This window comes from Apostichopus japonicus, chromosome 14 (assembly GCF_037975245.1).
Source record: "Apostichopus japonicus isolate 1M-3 chromosome 14, ASM3797524v1, whole genome shotgun sequence".
NCBI lineage: Eukaryota > Metazoa > Echinodermata > Holothuroidea > Aspidochirotida > Stichopodidae > Apostichopus > Apostichopus japonicus.
This window is the reverse complement of record NC_092574.1, coordinates 17,392,891-17,410,109: the sequence shown is the minus strand read 5'-3', so window position 1 is coordinate 17,410,109 and position 17,219 is coordinate 17,392,891. Positions and strand designations below refer to the sequence as shown.

Here is a 17,219-nt window from a genome sequence, read left to right as displayed (position 1 = left end):
TTTTTCCTCTGGAATGAAAAAAAAATAGACACAATACAAATATGGAGACAGTATAGATTCAGCTTAGATGACCCGGGAAGTGATGTTTCCGGCCGTCTGAGGGGCCGTAAGATCCCAAAATTTTCTTGTACGCTTCGCGCCAACCCATGGTGGCTCTCCGCTTAGATGGTGTACGTAACCAACAGCACCAGACAATTTTCACCCGCCTAAAAAACATCTGACCTTGGCATCTCTGTTAACAGCATTGCAAAAAGGAGTTTTTCCCCTCTCCAAATGAAGGATATTAACAGTATGAAATTATATACTGGCTATATGCTAAACACTTTATGCCTAAGGCTATGCTAAGGCAACTGTCTTACAGACCTTTTTTCCATTTTAGTAGTAAACCTAGTGAGATGCTAAAGAGTCTGTCTCTCAGAGTCACTGTCAGCCACAAAAAGGTCCAATGATTCTCACAACAGACTATTAACACTCTCTTCGGGTTAGTTCCCAGAGGTTATCTTCAGCTCACTTCCTTCACACAGAAACCGGTGTAGAGCCCGCACCGGCATACGAGCCTCTCCCTCAGTAAATGGAAAATAATGCAGTTACATCAAGGCACGAGTGGCATCAAAAGCATTATATCTACATATCAAAGACACAAAATATCTCCAGGAAAGACGTAAAATATATCTATCAAAGACATAAAATATTTCTATCAATTACCTAAAATTTCTCACAAAGACATCCAATATCTCTATCAAAGATGAACAATGTCTCTATCAAAAAGGTAAAAAAAATTCTCTATCAATTTGCACGAAATATTTCTATCAAAGACATAAATTTAATAGAACAGAAAGTCACTTGCACTTTCTTTTATTTATTTATTTCAGAATCTCTAGAGTAATGAAGCAATTATTGAAATTTTTAATATAATTATATATGTGGACGATACAATGAGAAAGCTCTTTGCAAAACTTACATTCACAATTCCTCAATGAGAAAGACGAATGAAATACAAACATGCTCCCTTGACGTCATATTAAGAGCTGTCAATATAAAGTTTGCAACGTTTTAAGAATTCTTGAGAAAAGTGTGATTTTGTTGGTCGTCGCAAGATTTGAGATCTGCATTCCCTTTCTATTTTTTCTCATGGATCGTTTTTTTCTCTATTTTGCTTCTACTCACCAAAGTTGTTAAAATATTAAGGTGCCATACAATGGTTAAAGTATGTTATAAATACAAGGGATTGTAATGAGCTGTAAGTTACTTGAAACATGGAAACAGTAATTATCCCAATTAATTGAATTCTTAGGATTCTGAAAATTCCTGAAAATTACATGAAATTTATGTTCCAATATAGTTTTGACAAAAATCATTGAAGCATTAGCTAACACAACAGTTGGTGGTCATTGAACATTTTCGGAATTTTATTTTTATTAATTTTTTTTTTTGGCATTCAATAAATTGAACGTTTTGTTAACACACATGATTCGTATGTGATTATTAAGGCATTTCTTCAGACGCTCGTTAAATTGCTCAAAGTGAACACTTCATCAACTTATCATCCTACTATATCTGTAAGATTTTAATATTTTGACCACACCATAAAGTACGAGCGTAGGCCTACATGCTTTTTCTACAGCACATCATCCTTACAGGCTTCTTAAACACACAAAAAATCATATTCAATTTGTACTACTGTATCAAACCTACTGTAGTCAGTTCAGTGATCAAGAACCAGCTTGGGCCCTGTAGGCTATTATGTCACTATGCCCCTGTTATACTGATCCTGAAAACATATTTTCTCGGGCTCCTCCTAATCTTCCCAAGCCTCTTTTTACCCCATGCCCATGGAGAGCAGCCCCTAATGTCCCCCAGCCCCACCCCCGCTTTCATCATGCCTGATTGTAGTAGAAAGAAAGTTCAGCATGACTGAGAAATCAAAAGTAAAACTACTGCATACTCAAGGATTTGAATACAACTAACATAGAGATCACACAGAGTTGTATGACATTAAGTTAGGCCAATTTATATCACTGATCAAAAATAATCATATTAATATATTTATACTTGTGTCACTTTCAGGACCTTAATTTACAGTCCAATCTGGTCACATTAAGAAGAAAAAAATATGTAGACTTAATCATGAAAAAACTTCTCCTTTTGATACATATACTCTTTTGAAAACAATGTATGTTAAATTAGCTGTAAGGAAAACCAAATTATTGAATCATTAACAACATTTTTTATCAGCATAGGTATCAATTTAACATAATTTGCTATTTTCTTTAATAGTTTTATCTATTAATTAATTCAGCAATATATTTATAAGAAAATAACAAATCATATTTTGATACATGTATACATAAACACGTCATATTCTCAAAAAAAAAAAAAAAAAAAAAACAATTTCAAATAGTCAAAATGGTGCAACTACCAAATTAAGCAGAAAGGCTAAACAGTTCACCACATGTATTGCCAAAAGAAAAGAAAGAAAACAGAAACACAACCGTTGAAAATAATATGACTTTAATAGCCACATATATTGGAATGGTAAATTGAGTTTGATGTTAAGCTTGAGGTCCTGTTGACAATATTATCTTCCAGGGTTAATCTCCATAGCCTCCAGGTATGTTAGAAATACAATAAACACAGAGATATTTGCAACCATTCATATCTTTGGTCCTTTCCAATGTCTTGAAAGAAGCTAGATGCATACAGTAGGTCCTGCAGCTAAGTACTTTTCGAAACTATTGCAAAATTTCAGTCCCCTTCAATCTGAGTCCAATTCAGCAGACCTTTAAAAGAACTTTTTTTCTTTCTTATAGAGTTGTTAAATTTATTCATTTATCATTTATCAACACTTTGGTTAACATGCAACAATTAACTGGGTGAAAATCACACTACTGATAAAGTCTTATTTCCAATATCATCTTACTTCAAATATTGGAAGTCTTACTTCCAATATCATCTAGTCATTGTAATATTTACAGAATATTTAACTGCCCACCGATCTGTTTTATCGACGGCCAAGAAAGCTATCAGGAAGATATTCTGATGAGGATGAAGGATAAACGCTGCTGGAATATTTGAAGATGAAAGAACGTTCTCTGTGACTGACAGACTTATCTCAAATTCCACTGAAGTGTCGCTGCAGAGGTTCAAGGCATCCAGGACGAGACCCGCTCGTCGCCTTCGTTCCATTACTGTCAGACACTTAGAGATTCTGTTTGGAGCGGACGACTGATTGAAGACGAGAGGATAAGCGTTGGCCGAAAACGTCTGGTTTGCAGATGAATGGTTCGATCTGAGATCGCACACGCACAGTCGCTTTTCCACTCCCGTATCGGCGCATTTTTCATACTTGCTGAAGCGGCTGATGCGCTCGTAACCCGAAACGTTGAAAGTCGTCCTGTTGTTCCATAAAATATCGACGGTGAAAGCAAAGATCTCCTGCTGGTCTTTAAACGGAAAGCCCGACTGTGTGATGACTTGCATTTCTAGTTGAGTTGCATTTCGCTAAAAGAAAGAGAACAACAAGAGAGAAAGTAACTTCCAGTAGTTTTAAGAAGAGGACAGTTTACCTAAAGTAGGAGGGGCAGGGACAGGGAGTGAGGGAGGAGGGGGGGGTGAGGGATGCAGAGGACACTTACAAGTTGATATCAACCTGATATTGGGATGAACACAGTTCTGACAAAATTACCCAAATGTTTTTCTCACACTAAAACACAACACCGCATTTAAACCAGATACGATGTCAACCCGCTTCCCAACCATACTTTAGCTACAACTTGATAATGCTTTAAAATAATAAGATTCCCCAAAATCTTGCTAGGTAAGAGAGTAAATGGAAGAGGTTGGCAAGAGAATCAGAGCACACCTTCACAGAGTAAAGACAAGGCAGTACAAAGACTGTACAAAGTGGTCCTTAACCCTCCCTGCCCAAAGCAAAGCATCCATACCAATATAGTACCACACATTCCAAATAAGATATTACTTTACAGGGGGGGGGGGTTAAAAATCTAACTCCATCGACTACTGGGGTGAAACATGTACTTACTCTTCCTAGTCGCCCACTGACACCTTGGATGGAGATCCCTTGCAGTTTTTGGCAAGATCCAAACGTCCGATTACTGCGGGGCAAGGCTTGACGATATTGCTCCTGTATCAGGTTGTTGAGTGTACCGAGGGCAAAGTCCGCTAATAGTAACTGACTAGACCTGTAGGTGGTGTTGACGGTCTCTGCCTTACAGATACACCTGGTGTTCGGATACAGCGGTATGGAGTGACACGTCCTGGAGGGCGAGATTACCTCCAGCAAACCTCTCTCTGTGACATCGTAGTCGGATAGGCCGCGTCTGTCACCAGACCTTGTGCCATTAACGAAAGACATTAGCATACTATGGACGTCCAATAGACTGACGAGCCTGTGTTGGTTGACGGATAGAGTCTTCAATTCTCTACGCCCCACAAAGTCCACAAAATTCTTTGGCGCTACGAAAAACATCACAGGATGAAACATCTCGATGCGGCCTTCCTCCGTAGAAGAAGCAAACTTTGTGTAAGTGTTGCCGTGGTCCGAGAAGATGATCGTCAGCGTGTCCTCAACGGTGGACAGATACTCTAAATATTCCTGTAAGTCTCTGTCCAACGACTTGATCCGCAGGCCATGTTCGTCGTGCCCTACGTTGAGTTCCGTAAATTGAAAATACGGCCTGTTCGCTCTGCTCATGAGGGACTGCATCTGTTTCATATACTCCAAGATGTACCAGTGGTGGGGCCTGCCGTTGTAGCACACTCTCTTTAACCCGTGGAATGGATCGTTCTTTCCGTTGAAATTCAAGATCTCGCAGGAGGCGAGGCTCGCGCCGATGTCATCAATGGAGTTCTTCTCCGTAGCTCGCCTCAGGGCGTCCCAGCGGTCCTTCAAGGGAGTTTTGTCGAACCCAAAATTTCTCGAGAGACCCCACTCCCACGTCCAACAGAGATCTTCATTCCACGTCACGTTGTAGCCGTTTTTCTTGTAGGCGCCGAACATGACCCGGGCCTTCAACGACCCCTCACTGCCGGAGATCAGACCGGAGAGGAGTGCTTGCTGGTTCTCAAACGTCCTACCTTTCAAAGATTGCATGAGCTCAAAATTAAACACCAGGTTATCCTTGCTCTTGTCCATTTTCCCAAGTTGTTCGATTGTCAGAGGTAGCATTCTGAAAAAGTGACTATGAGAAACTGAATCTAGGAACAATATGTTAATGTTTAACTTTCCATGTCTCTGCACGGAATGAGGTATAACCTTTGTGGCGTTGGGAAATATCAACAGCTGTGTCGAACGGCCGTTTTCCTTGTAGTATTGCGACGTCTCCTGGTACATGACATACTCTTCCTCGTTGTATAAGGCATTGTACCTTGCCATGGCTTCACTATCCTCGAAACCCCTCACATCTTCAAAGACAACCTCGTCAGCTCCACACTGAACGAAGGCCATCCCGGCATCCAAGGATGGATCTCTCGTCACCAAGAGTTGTCGGAATCTATCCTCCATGTCCTGCAAACTTTCAAACTGGTTCCAGATCAGTTCTCTGTTGGGCCTGAATGTGCCTAACATGATCAGACCTTGTTGACATAAGTCTGGATTGCAATGAAAGGATGGTTTGTCACCATTAAGCTGTATAAAAGCAATGAATAATTATGGACATTAAATTATACAACATTTCTAACGTTAAGTTATCGTCACTCGATGATTTACCTGAACCAGAAAGGGCAGTGGGTTTTGGGTACTACTCAGAGGTAACTCCATGTTACAGTATCTCCATTTTACATATCAAAGCCAAGTTACAATTTGCAGAATACATGTAAAAGAAAACTTCTTTGTCAGGAATATTCTCCGATTCCAGTTTGTTTCTGTCATTTTGTGTTTATCTCTTAAAGGTCCAAAAGATGAAAGTGAATCTTGCTTGAATTTCCTTTTTTTTTTAAATTAAGCAATTTTTCAACTTTTTGTCACTGCTGTACATCTTAAAGCTGTGGGTGTGTCTGACACTCATGACACCAGATATATTAACTACTAACTAGGCAAAATGTGTTGGCATTAGCAATCTCATACAATTTAGCCTGATGTCCCTGTGTTCCCTACAAGGGGGGGGGTAGGGTCACTGAAATGTCATTTTGACCACTCCATGTTACTACTCTGGTTCATTACCTTGCCGGAAACGTAGCTCTGTTTGGTCTAATTCCTTCGAGAATTCTAGCTTATTTGAAGCTTTGCAGAGTTGTTGCCAGTTCATTCAGGCCTATGTGATTGATTCTCATTATGATGGTAACATTTTATTCCACAATTATTATAAAACATATATTCAGCTGGTGATACATAACACACACTAGTGCGACTACAACAGGGTTACTCTCTGATTGCTAACGACAAAAGCGTCCACGTCTCTGTGAGACAGCTTACAAATGTTGCCGGAAATTTACGTGAAAGATCGAATTTGACTTGCTATAGAAGAAAAAAAGTAACTGGTCTGAGGCAGTGAGGCTGTTTATGTTGGTCTCAATTACTTTAATAATACCCCAGTGGTGGACCTTCTGTGTACTCTCTAGTTGTGTCTACACTAATCTACTACAAACCTAGTGGGCTAACCTGTCTTCATCCTACCCCACGGTTTGCCTCATTAATCCTTCCTGAAAGTGATGGACCACTTTTTGAGGCTCATGAAAAGCCACAAAACACATCACAAGTAAGAATCTGTAAACACAGAAACACTTACTGTACACATACAAATGTTTCATCAAAGTGAGAGGGGATGTGGCCTAATGGTCATAGAAGTCAAATCCCATGCACGGGGTATTGGAGAGTCCTCCCCCCCCCCCCTCAGAGAAAAAAATTATATCAAATGGTGCATTCTAAGACATCTTTAGGCTATAAACTAGGTCTTTAATTATTAGTCTTACACACCAAGTTGACCTAATAACATTAGAAAATTAATTACTAACTTAACAATTCCTATCAATTTAAAGAGTCTAACTGAGACATCTTAAGGACAATTGTCTGAGAACAGAATTTGCCTGGATACCAGTTGTAGTGCGATAACAGCCACTTGACGATACTTAATGAAATGTACTGGGCCTTGAACGATGGTGAGAGTGGGCATGTGGACCAGTCAAATAAAAGACAACAACAACTCTTTGAACATTCTTCCCCGAAGAACAGAATCCCAGAACCACAGAAGAACAGCTTCAGTCAAACACCAGGATCTACTCAATACCAAGTATCTTCAGTGGCCTCAACATCTAATTACTTCATTCCACTTCAGTAATAATCAGCTTCAAGAAAAACGCCTCCAAATTAAAACAAATGCATACTGCAATGTACACTTATAAAACAAAAGGGTGGGCTCTCTGTGATGTCTGGTACAGGAGTGAACATAGAAAGAAAGCATGCTCCACAAGTACTTGGACAATTCACCGAGCGTAGTAACTTTCAAGTTTTATATACTAAAACACAAATCAGCCTTCTTACTGTACAGTAGGTCAACGTGAGGTATACAATTTTAAAGGTGAAACAACTAAAATACTCTAAAAATAAACAATAAGCCATAAAACTTAATTTACTTTAGATGAACTACATTAACATGGGAGCAGAACAATGGGCCAAGATGAGTTTTTCCCACCCTATGATTAGGTGACTCATATCCTGTCTTTGGGATGCCAAAGTGGACAAAATCCCAGTCCACTACATGAAAATGACTTATCCAGGTCAAATGACTGGGTCAAATAGAGGTCAACAGACTCAAATGGTTGAACAAATGGTACTAGACCAACATACAACAAACTCACCAAATTTAAAGTTGGTATTATATGATAAACATGCTAAAGTAATATCTCAAAATTGTTATTGGATATTATTTTTGAAGTTTGAAATCAGTGGCGCCACAAGGTCTGTAGACGATTGCTATTCAAGTACCAGTTTCAGAAAGACAGGACTGCGGATGATGAAAAACAAATTTTGTGACCTCCACCAAACACTAACATCACTCAAAATTTACATTTCAAACAAGGCTGTCATAAACATCGGCCTTAAGGTTAACATTGATTTATGGTATGGAATATTATATATATATATGTATATATATATATATATATATATATATCGATATCTGTGCAGTTATATATATCTATCTCTATTTTATTGCGGTTCTATGTGTACTCATTCTTAATAGTATACATGTGCATTTCTATCTATATGTCAAAACCAACATTCTGTGTGAAGTTGTTAGTTAGATGTGTGCATCTACATACCTATATCTCTATGTAGTAGTTCTATGTGTATTTCGTACCTATAGCTCCATGTAGCACTGGTTCTATGTGTATTTCTTACCTATATCTCTATGTAGTGGTTCTATGTGTATTTCTTACCTATATCTCTATGCAGTGGTTCTATGTGTATTTCTTACCTATATCTCTATGTAGTGGTTCTATGTGTATTTCTTACCTATATCTCTATGTAGTGGTTCTATGTGTATTTCGTACCTATACCTCCATGTAGTGGTTCTATGTGTATTTCTGTATTAGTATACATGTGCAATGCGGTTAAATACCTGCACATCTCTCCATCCCTCTCTACTTAGCGGTTCCACATATATTTGTCCAATAGTTTGGAATTTCAGTCACAAGTTTCAGGTGAAACTGCCTGACTCATCTCACTGATAACATACCATTATAAGGAAATAATTGGAGATTTCAAAGGGGAGACCCAGTGATGTAATTTTCCTGTGGCTCTCAGTGCCTGAGCTTATGGGAGATTGAAGTTATATAAGAGTATTCGAGTCAAAACTTGTGTGTAGTATTCTTGGCCTTGCTTAAAGTCTTCTCATTCTTTTCTTTCATAAAACAGTTTCATAGAAAATGCTCCCACTTACCACTAGACCTTGTGAAATGTGACGGTAGGCAGTGAAAGTACGTAACCAAGGTAATTGATTGATAAACTTTAACTATCTAGGTGGCACACTGCTGTACGATATAACTAAAATATCTTTGACTTCAGATACAGCCCACCCAACCGAAAGTTTTGATGCAAATGGGGAAATATTGTAACACTGCGAGCAACAAGTACAGCATACATCAGAATAATTATGTGATGAAATAGTTCAAATGAAATGTGAACAGGGCAATTCTTGTAAGGGCTGTGCCGTTTACACGTGTAAACGAACGAAAAAAAGTTAAAAGGTTTAGAATTTTCTTCTAATCGTTTAAATACGTTTGAGTACCGAAATGATCAACGTTTGCGATATATTCAAATAGAGCAATTAACAATGAGTTAAAATCTTACATTTACAACCCGAAAATCACGCCATATATACAAACACAAAGAAAGCCACAAACTTAATCTGGTTTTGAGGATAACATCTCTAAGGGTACCGACATATAAGAAAAGATAATCTTATCGCTTGGGTTGCAGCATATTCCTTGCAGGAAAGTAGTGTACTGTATGTCATAATCTTCTTGGAGTCTGGGTTTTACAATGTGATGGTACCAGAATCAGTACACATTGTCTCATCAGACAGTTTCACTGAAAAGTGCACTGACTTTAATAACATTATAAAAAAAAAATCAAATTGACAAAGAAACTATTGGCCCCTGACTTTTTCTTAATTTATTTTCTATTACTGGCTTCAGGCAATTATGAGTCCTGTTCTCTTGAACTGACAAATTTGCTACTTGACCTTTACTTGACCTTTTCTTCATAGGAATTCCATTCAACAGAAGACTTTATCCTTTCAGAAATGAGTTTCAAAGCATTTCTATAGAATTTAATACCATAGAAAGTTTCTTTGATCTGAGCTGAGGCAATATATGTTACAAATCTTTCCTCCTTGTCCATGGCTCAGAGATCTAAGAGTTTGAACTAGTTTGGGTAATTATTATTGCCAGGAACAGACTAAAAGAACAGGACATGGACCAAAAAGGAGTCAAAGTGCAAAACAAAAAAATGTTACCAATTGTTTATAACGCCAGTGCATTGGGGTGTATATGTATGTACTCCTATAGGGTAATTAAGAGAGTAATAAGGTAAATATTAAATATTTACTTTTGTGCAATTTCAGTCCATCCCAATTGGCCCCTGCCGTCAGATTGTTGAATAAATACGTTATCTATCAGCCATAGATAAATGAATGGATAGTGCAATGAATAATGAATAATATAGATATGATAACTTCTGTGATAATCCTCCATGAATGACAACAAAACAGGGAAACCGTCAACAGTTTATAATCAGGAAACCAGCAAAGCCGACCAACAACCACTATATTGTGCCGAGAATGGAAGATGATATCTTTGCTGTTTTCTCAACTGTCTTTTCTGGACGTGGCTTACCGCACCCAGCACCACATGCAATCATGCACAAAGGAGAATTTGAAATAGAATTTTAGCGAAGGCCATATGGAAAGAGAGACGTTAGGAGTGCAGATCAACTTTCGGTTTATCTACACTACAGTATATTTTATTTTGGCTTCCACAAAAAAAAAAAAAAAGACAAAAAAAATGGAAACTTTTTGTTTTGAAGACAGCTCAATCAGTCAGAAAAAAATGACTTTTACAAGTAAAGGGCAAAACTCTTGCAAATAAATCAAGATACCATGGTCCCATTTACTATCATCCATTGTACTATTAAAGTGCATTTTTTCTAAATATTGCAATTTAGTCTGCATGCTATTAAAGAACTACACTAGCATAGACCCTTTGAAAACTGAGTGGGTTTTTTTGTGGGGGAGAGGGGGAGGGGGTAACTCTTGTCATAAGTTGTTCTCTAAATCTAAAAGTTATACTGTAATAAACCTATTACCTCCAGGTAATGGTTGTTTCTAATAGTCCATGTAATATCACAACTTTACAAATGAACTTTTAAAGTCATACTGTCCCTTATAAACAAATACCTGCAGAGATGATTGAGTTCCAAATGTTTAGCAGTTTGGAGTAAAAACCACATCGTGCTATTTAGCAATAATGGATGTTTGTACCTGCAATATATAATATGGAATTAACTCATAGCCTATAGTGACAGAGGTATTTAACCATTTACATCTCATTTAGCTTTGACCACAACTATCCTAATTGTCGAATATCTGGGCCCAATGGCTGGAAAACACTTCGAATAGCAAGCTGTTGGAGGGACCAGTTACCAGTGGAGATTCCCACAGTTGGAGATTACAAAGATAGCTACGAATATTTCAGGACAGTTTCAGTGTGGTTTTCTTCTGCAACATTTTCTCATGAACCCTATCTCAAGTTGTTAAATTTAATTCCTACGCATGGGAATGAGGGCACTACACTGCTACAAAGACTATCTATGCTTTATACCTCTAGAGGTAACATGCAATGTAGGTATCATGCACGCTGTTATCAGAGTACAAAACACAAACATCATCTCTGAAGTACAGTATGCAAAAATAGCTCACTATTATCACTGCTGTTCTTTTTTTCAATAACTAATATTGCTTATTTCTCACCATCGAAATATGAAACAAAATTAACACAGTGAAAGTGAAAAGTTTCACCACTGAGCTTCTGTTCAGCTATTGTACGAATAATGAAGTATCTTCCTAATACTTTGATGCTAAATACTGATTCTGAAACTTGTCTGACACTAACATACATCAAAAATTCAAAATGTTCTTGTTTTGGTCTCACAGCTGTAACTTGAGGCTGAATCTAACCTCAATTTTCGAATGACGTAAATTAACATAATGTACGTTTTGTTACGATACTAAATAAAATAAAACTGTTAGCAAACTGCTTATTCAATAGAGAGCTTGTGTAGGAGAATGTGTAAAAGTAAGTTGGCCTGACGTTTCGATCCTAGCAGGATCTTCTTCAAAGGCTAAAAAATGTTACGATACTGTCAAATGTGCATTATTTTTGTCCTCTTGGGGGTCCAACGACCCTATTTTTTCCACTTTCATCGCATCAACCACTTTCATCTCCTACCGGGATATGTAAGTTATTGCGTGCTTTTGCTGTTGCCATTCCATAAACGATTTGGTTTGGTTTCATACGGAATTACAAATGGAATCAAATAGATATAATGCTTCACAGACTTCGCATGTAGAAGCTGAACTTTAAAGTTACATCAAAATCCATGTCATGTGACCATCACCACCCCAGTGAATTATATAATCGGAGGTTTGAACATTCTCTGGTTGGAGGGAGTCCAAAGTGGAAAAAAAGAAGAAAAAAGCACCTACCCTCTGTCTAACTGCAAAGTGTAGAGCAGCATTAGAAACAGAATTATTAAAAGAAATGAAGGTTAACATCAAAATGCTTGAATGCAGTTGACAATCCTCTGCTATTAAAGTAAGTTAAAATATCGTTGGATATTGTGCTGCAGCTGATCTTAAGGCAGCATGTTACATTTTTCTTATAAGAAAACTACCCAAACCTAGTATAATAAAGGAGTAAATTACTCAAAATTTGAATAACAAATTTTAAATCAATTGAAAACAACCCATCTGAATTTATTTCATCTGATGGTTATGAAATTCCCAACATTTTGTCTCCCGGAATTGTTTTATTAGTATGAAGGAAATATTCTGGTGGCTGTAGTTGATTGCTTGAAAAATAATGCTGGAATGTTTCTGCACATGTATGTATACAGGTACAGTAGGTACTAATCATAGCCTTACAGCATTTTGAATGGCAGAGAAATGAGGTTTTCCAAATTTTGGTGGTGTTTTGGGAATGTACAGATGGGCAACAACAGGGTGAATCAGTGGCGGAGCGTCCATACAGTCAGGGGGGGCGGATGCCCTCCTGACGGACTCAAATGGACTGCTGGTGCCCTTTTCAGCTCTTTACCACTTTTTACTTATTTGCGATTATTGCCTATTTATTACGCTCTCATCTACCTATTGACATTTGTCACATTTTGTTGGTGTAATTTGGCGATGACACCTATTTATTCTTCGTTTATCTGCAAATTAGCCTGGCCCGGAAAGGGTCATTTCTGGCGATCTAGGGAGTACCTTTACTCAAAAAATTTCTGAACGCTACGCGCCAACCTGTGGTGGCGCTCCGCTTAGTTAGTGTCGAAAGGGCCCCTACAGACCATTCTCGCCCCCCCCTGACTAATACCCCTAGCTCCGCCACTGGGGTGAATGATGTAATCACTGCAAATTCAGCTGAAAATATAAATATTGTTTTTTTTATCATACTTTAATCACTAATATTCACATAGGAAAAGAATAACTTGACAAAGTAGTTGCATTCTAAATACAGAGAACATTGAAAGCAGTTTACCCTCCGTTTTATATCTTTGAAAGATCTAGTGGTACTAAGGGTGTGAGAGGGTCAAAAGAGAGGGGTGAACGGCCAAGGATGGGGGGGGCATCATAAGGAAACACCTACCTTCAGGGTACATATTTCTTTATGGCCGACACACTCGACCTTTTCTACGTTATCATAGATTTCTTTCGCCTTCTTGCAGGATGATGCTGTGGGTGCAGTACGTCTGCACTGGACGGTATCGTCGACGAAACCATCGTCCCGAAATTTTGGAACAGAGCAACTCGGTGGTGCAACAGGCGTCGGGGTCCTTGACTGCAAATGACAACAGAGATGACATCAAGAATAGCTTAGAATTTGTAAAAAGTATCATACAATTGATAGAAAGTTGATAGATAGTTTTTCAGTAACATACAGTAGCAAGGAACTATAACAGCAAGATAAACTATCTCTTCAATTCCTACTTGCATCAATTTGGCATAACTTGCTATGCCATCAATATCTGGCATAAATTCTCTAAGAGTACAGGCCACCGACAACTTTCAGGTTTTTCCTAACAAGACAAGACACAAATCTTGCACAAACAGCAATCAAGTGTAAACTGTGTTACTCGCAACTTATCATTCTTTGTTCCTTTCATCTTTGTCTTTTCTATTGTGTTCTTAGTTTGCTCTATTTAATTCTAGCATTGAAAAAGTACCCATCATAAGTACCTTTTTGTGTTTTGAGCCAGGTCGGGCCCTGGAGGCAATTACTTCGGATGTTTTAAGTTCTCGGTATATTAAATGAAAATGAGTATACATAATTCTTCATCATATATTTCCCAGAGCCTGCGAAATAGTGTAACCTGGAAAGCGGAAAGAGGGCAGGAATGAAGGAGGTTGGAAACGCTCGGTACCTACCAAGGCATATCCACGATGAAGTTCTTCGCTGTTCTGCTTCTTAACATCTGTTTGTTTGGCAGTTTCAAACCAGAAGAGACAGCCCTGGAAAGCGACTAAAAAGATGATCACCAATACTATTAGTGGGAGCAGTGCCCTTATTCTCCAAGACAAGGATTTTAACTGTTTGGACTTTCTTTTCATCACTGGTACAAATACCACCCATGGCATCACATCAGCAAACGTCCCTCCTGGTTCTGCGTCTCAGTGTTCTGTTAGATGACATTACAAAAAACGACTAAACATTCATAAAAACATAAATGATGTTGCAGGTTAATTGGTGATAGCTACATTCCTCTACTTCTTGGTATTGATACTCGTGTCATCCTTGTTGCTTTACACAAATGGAAATTAACTGAACTGAACCTTTTTTTAAATTGTACACACTTAGCCCTTCACTATTGAGGTTGGACATCAAGTTTAATATTCAATAGAGTTGTCATAGTTGTTGAAACTGGTGGTCTATATACCATTTCAATACATCCTTCTATTGGACTATGGTAAGCTTGGCAGCATAAAAATATCACAACATCTCTTGAATACAAATTGCCATTTTTAATACACAATACAAGAAAATTTGTAAATTAGTCTAAGTACTGTTGTTCAGTGTTGCACAACAGAGAGGTAATGGTTAGAGTGGATGGAGGACTGGTTTCTTGGTTATCAGAAATGGCAATAATCATATACTGTCTTTCTGTAAATATATTATAAAAACACTTTGCAAAAGTATATTTGACGACAAATAGCATTTGCCAAACTATAAAGTCGACTGCTATAGCCATTTTGGGGGAAATAGACCTTTAATCAGACACCACAAGTGCTATCATAGTTGAAAAGCTAAAAAGCCACTTTGCTCGCCAAGGAAGCCCCTGTCAGGTTACTATGCGATATAAACGGCCCCAAATACACCTCTGACACCTTTCACAAATTTTCTAAAGAATGGGACTTTGAGCACTTAACTAGTAGTTCCCCTGGACACAGTCTGTCTAATGGAAAAGCAGAATCAGCAGTAAATTCTGCTAAACATCTTCTCACCAAAAGCAAAAGGGCAGGAACTGGCCCTTATATTGCATTGCTAGATCACAAAAATACCCCTTCTCAAGGAAAAACTACTAGCCCCTCCCAAAGACTCTTGAAACGGTATGCGAGAACCCTGCTCCCTAACACAGCAACTCTTCTAAAACCAAGAGACATACAGTAGTTGAAACTCTGAACTTTCAACAAACTATGGTAACTTGTAAGTTTGATATGCTACCGGTCAAAGGTTACCAAATATATACAGTGCCGTAAGCAAAGCACAATATCATTTAGCGAGGCAACTGCACAACACAGAACTTGTGCTTGGAGAAAGTTAGAAAGAACAAATCTGTAGACATCCAAATGAAGATTATGATGGGAAGCAAAGATGGGATTCTTCTGCATGAAAAATGAAAACAATGCTTCTATTATTCCATGACCACTCTCAATCAAAGCAATTTTTGACGAACAAATATTTAAAGAACTACCTTGCAAATAATATCATGCTACATGTCACTCAATAGACAACTGAGCAAATAAGAAGTAGTTCCCTATTTGTCTGAGAGTCCGGCAAGTAAGGTCATAAAGTTTTGTCCAAATGCTATTATATATAAGCCAAACAAATTACACCCATTTGATATTACTAGATCGTTTACGCTCACAAGGCGAATATATTTATTGTGGCGATTTATTTGCTTAATGGTTTACTTGGGCTCTCTGCAGTTGTTTAGCTTATATATTTATTTGTAGCCTATGCCTAACTTGTATTACCATCACTTTCAGTAGTATAGTAACCTACTGCAGACTGTATAGGCCTAGACATTAGAGGCCATTTACTAGGCCTAACTGCGCAATGAAAATATTCAAAATAAAATATGAGGACCTTTCTGGCCTTCCACCCAACCACAAAAGTACTTGCGAATGGCATTACGTTCCCGTAACACTTTTTGTTGATGTTTATTTACATTTCGCAAAACACATCGATCTACATTCCCTGTGCATATATTGAAACGTAACTTAGGACCACGTAAATAAGGTCAACAAATAAAACTAGCTGACTATGCAGTATAGGTTCCTAAAGAAGTGATCATATAGTCTAAGTTCGCAAAGTTAGGCCTATACCTTATGTCACTTTATAACAGTTCCCTATATAAACGCCCTTGGTACCTGGTTTTGCCCAATTACTTCAGAATCATGCAAAAGACTTAACGAGATATCAAAGTTTGGGGAAGTACCAATGTCTTCTAAAACGGTATTAGACGACAGGACTATGGCAAGCCAAATACGCAAGATATACCAGATTTTCCGCTGGAAAAAAAAACCTGGATTAACTACCGATAAACCTGAAATATCTATCGAAAATATAGGTTATCAGTCGATAATCAAGGATTTTCAACGACAAACCTGGCTCATCGGTAAAAAATTCATGGATTATCGATCAACTATCCAGGTTTATAACTCGAAATTCAGGGTTGTTCTTGGACGATAAACCGGATTATCAGTTGATAAAATTGGATGACTAGTTAACAATTTGGATTATTGTTTAATACACCTGGAATATTTACATATAATCTAGGTCTAAATATTACTACTAGATGCGTGAATACTGATGAAACCATTCACGCAGCACCGTATTTTGTTCTGTAAAAGGGCTAAAGTGCAAAAATGATGCTATTATTTTCATCACTGAATTACATTTGTGTTTACAACTTTGCAAGCGTGTGCTATAAAACCAGGATGGGAATTGTGTCTTATCCTGATCTACCAAGTTTTGTTGAATTTCTCAAATTTTATGCAAAAAGCTCACTATAACAATTTGTAAAATTTCTTTGTACTGCCATTTTACTGCAGTTCAAACCAAACAATAAACTTTAACCATTTAAATTGGGAATGAAGTGTTGCCAGCTTTTTAAAGGTCAAAACTAACAAACTTTGGCGTTTTTTTTTAAATTCCTTGCACAATGGAATGTGAAAAGTCCGTCTAAACATTGTTTGAATGTGCAA

The 17,219-nt window shown here is 37.8% G+C and overlaps 1 protein-coding gene across 3 annotated transcripts; it reads right to left on the bottom strand.

The window, feature by feature from the left end:
* Positions 1 to 16,534, bottom strand: LOC139979636 (uncharacterized). Of its 3 annotated transcripts, none has more exons than XM_071990637.1 (5): positions 16,383 to 16,534; positions 14,160 to 14,410; positions 13,381 to 13,572; positions 4,043 to 5,647; positions 1 to 3,501 (listed from the first exon to the last, which is right to left on the bottom strand). In XM_071990637.1, the coding sequence occupies exons 2-5, from the start codon at positions 14,367 to 14,369 to the stop codon at positions 2,950 to 2,952; spliced, it is 2,559 nt and encodes an 852-aa protein (XP_071846738.1). In that variant the 5' UTR covers positions 14,370 to 14,410; positions 16,383 to 16,534; the 3' UTR covers positions 1 to 2,949. The 3 variants fall into 3 exon arrangements, with proteins under 3 accessions (XP_071846738.1, XP_071846739.1, XP_071846740.1); XM_071990638.1 differs by having other exon boundaries at positions 16,338 to 16,486; XM_071990639.1 differs by lacking the exon at positions 16,383 to 16,534 and adding an exon at positions 16,099 to 16,245.
* Positions 16,535 to 17,219: the final 685 nt, after the last annotated feature.

Bases quoted from the DNA above. Each gene is read 5' to 3' on its own strand.
- LOC139979636 (XM_071990637.1), bottom strand. From the start codon at position 14,369: ATGCCATGGGTGGTATTTGTACCAGTGATGAAAAGAAAGTCCAAACAG. The intron at 13,573-14,159 runs GTAGGTACCGAG...TGTCATTTGCAG, and splicing joins TTCATCGTGGATATGCCTTG to TCAAGGACCCCGACGCCTGT. The intron at 5,648-13,380 runs GTAGGTGTTTCC...GCTTTTATACAG, and splicing joins AAGAAATATGTACCCTGAAG to CTTAATGGTGACAAACCATC.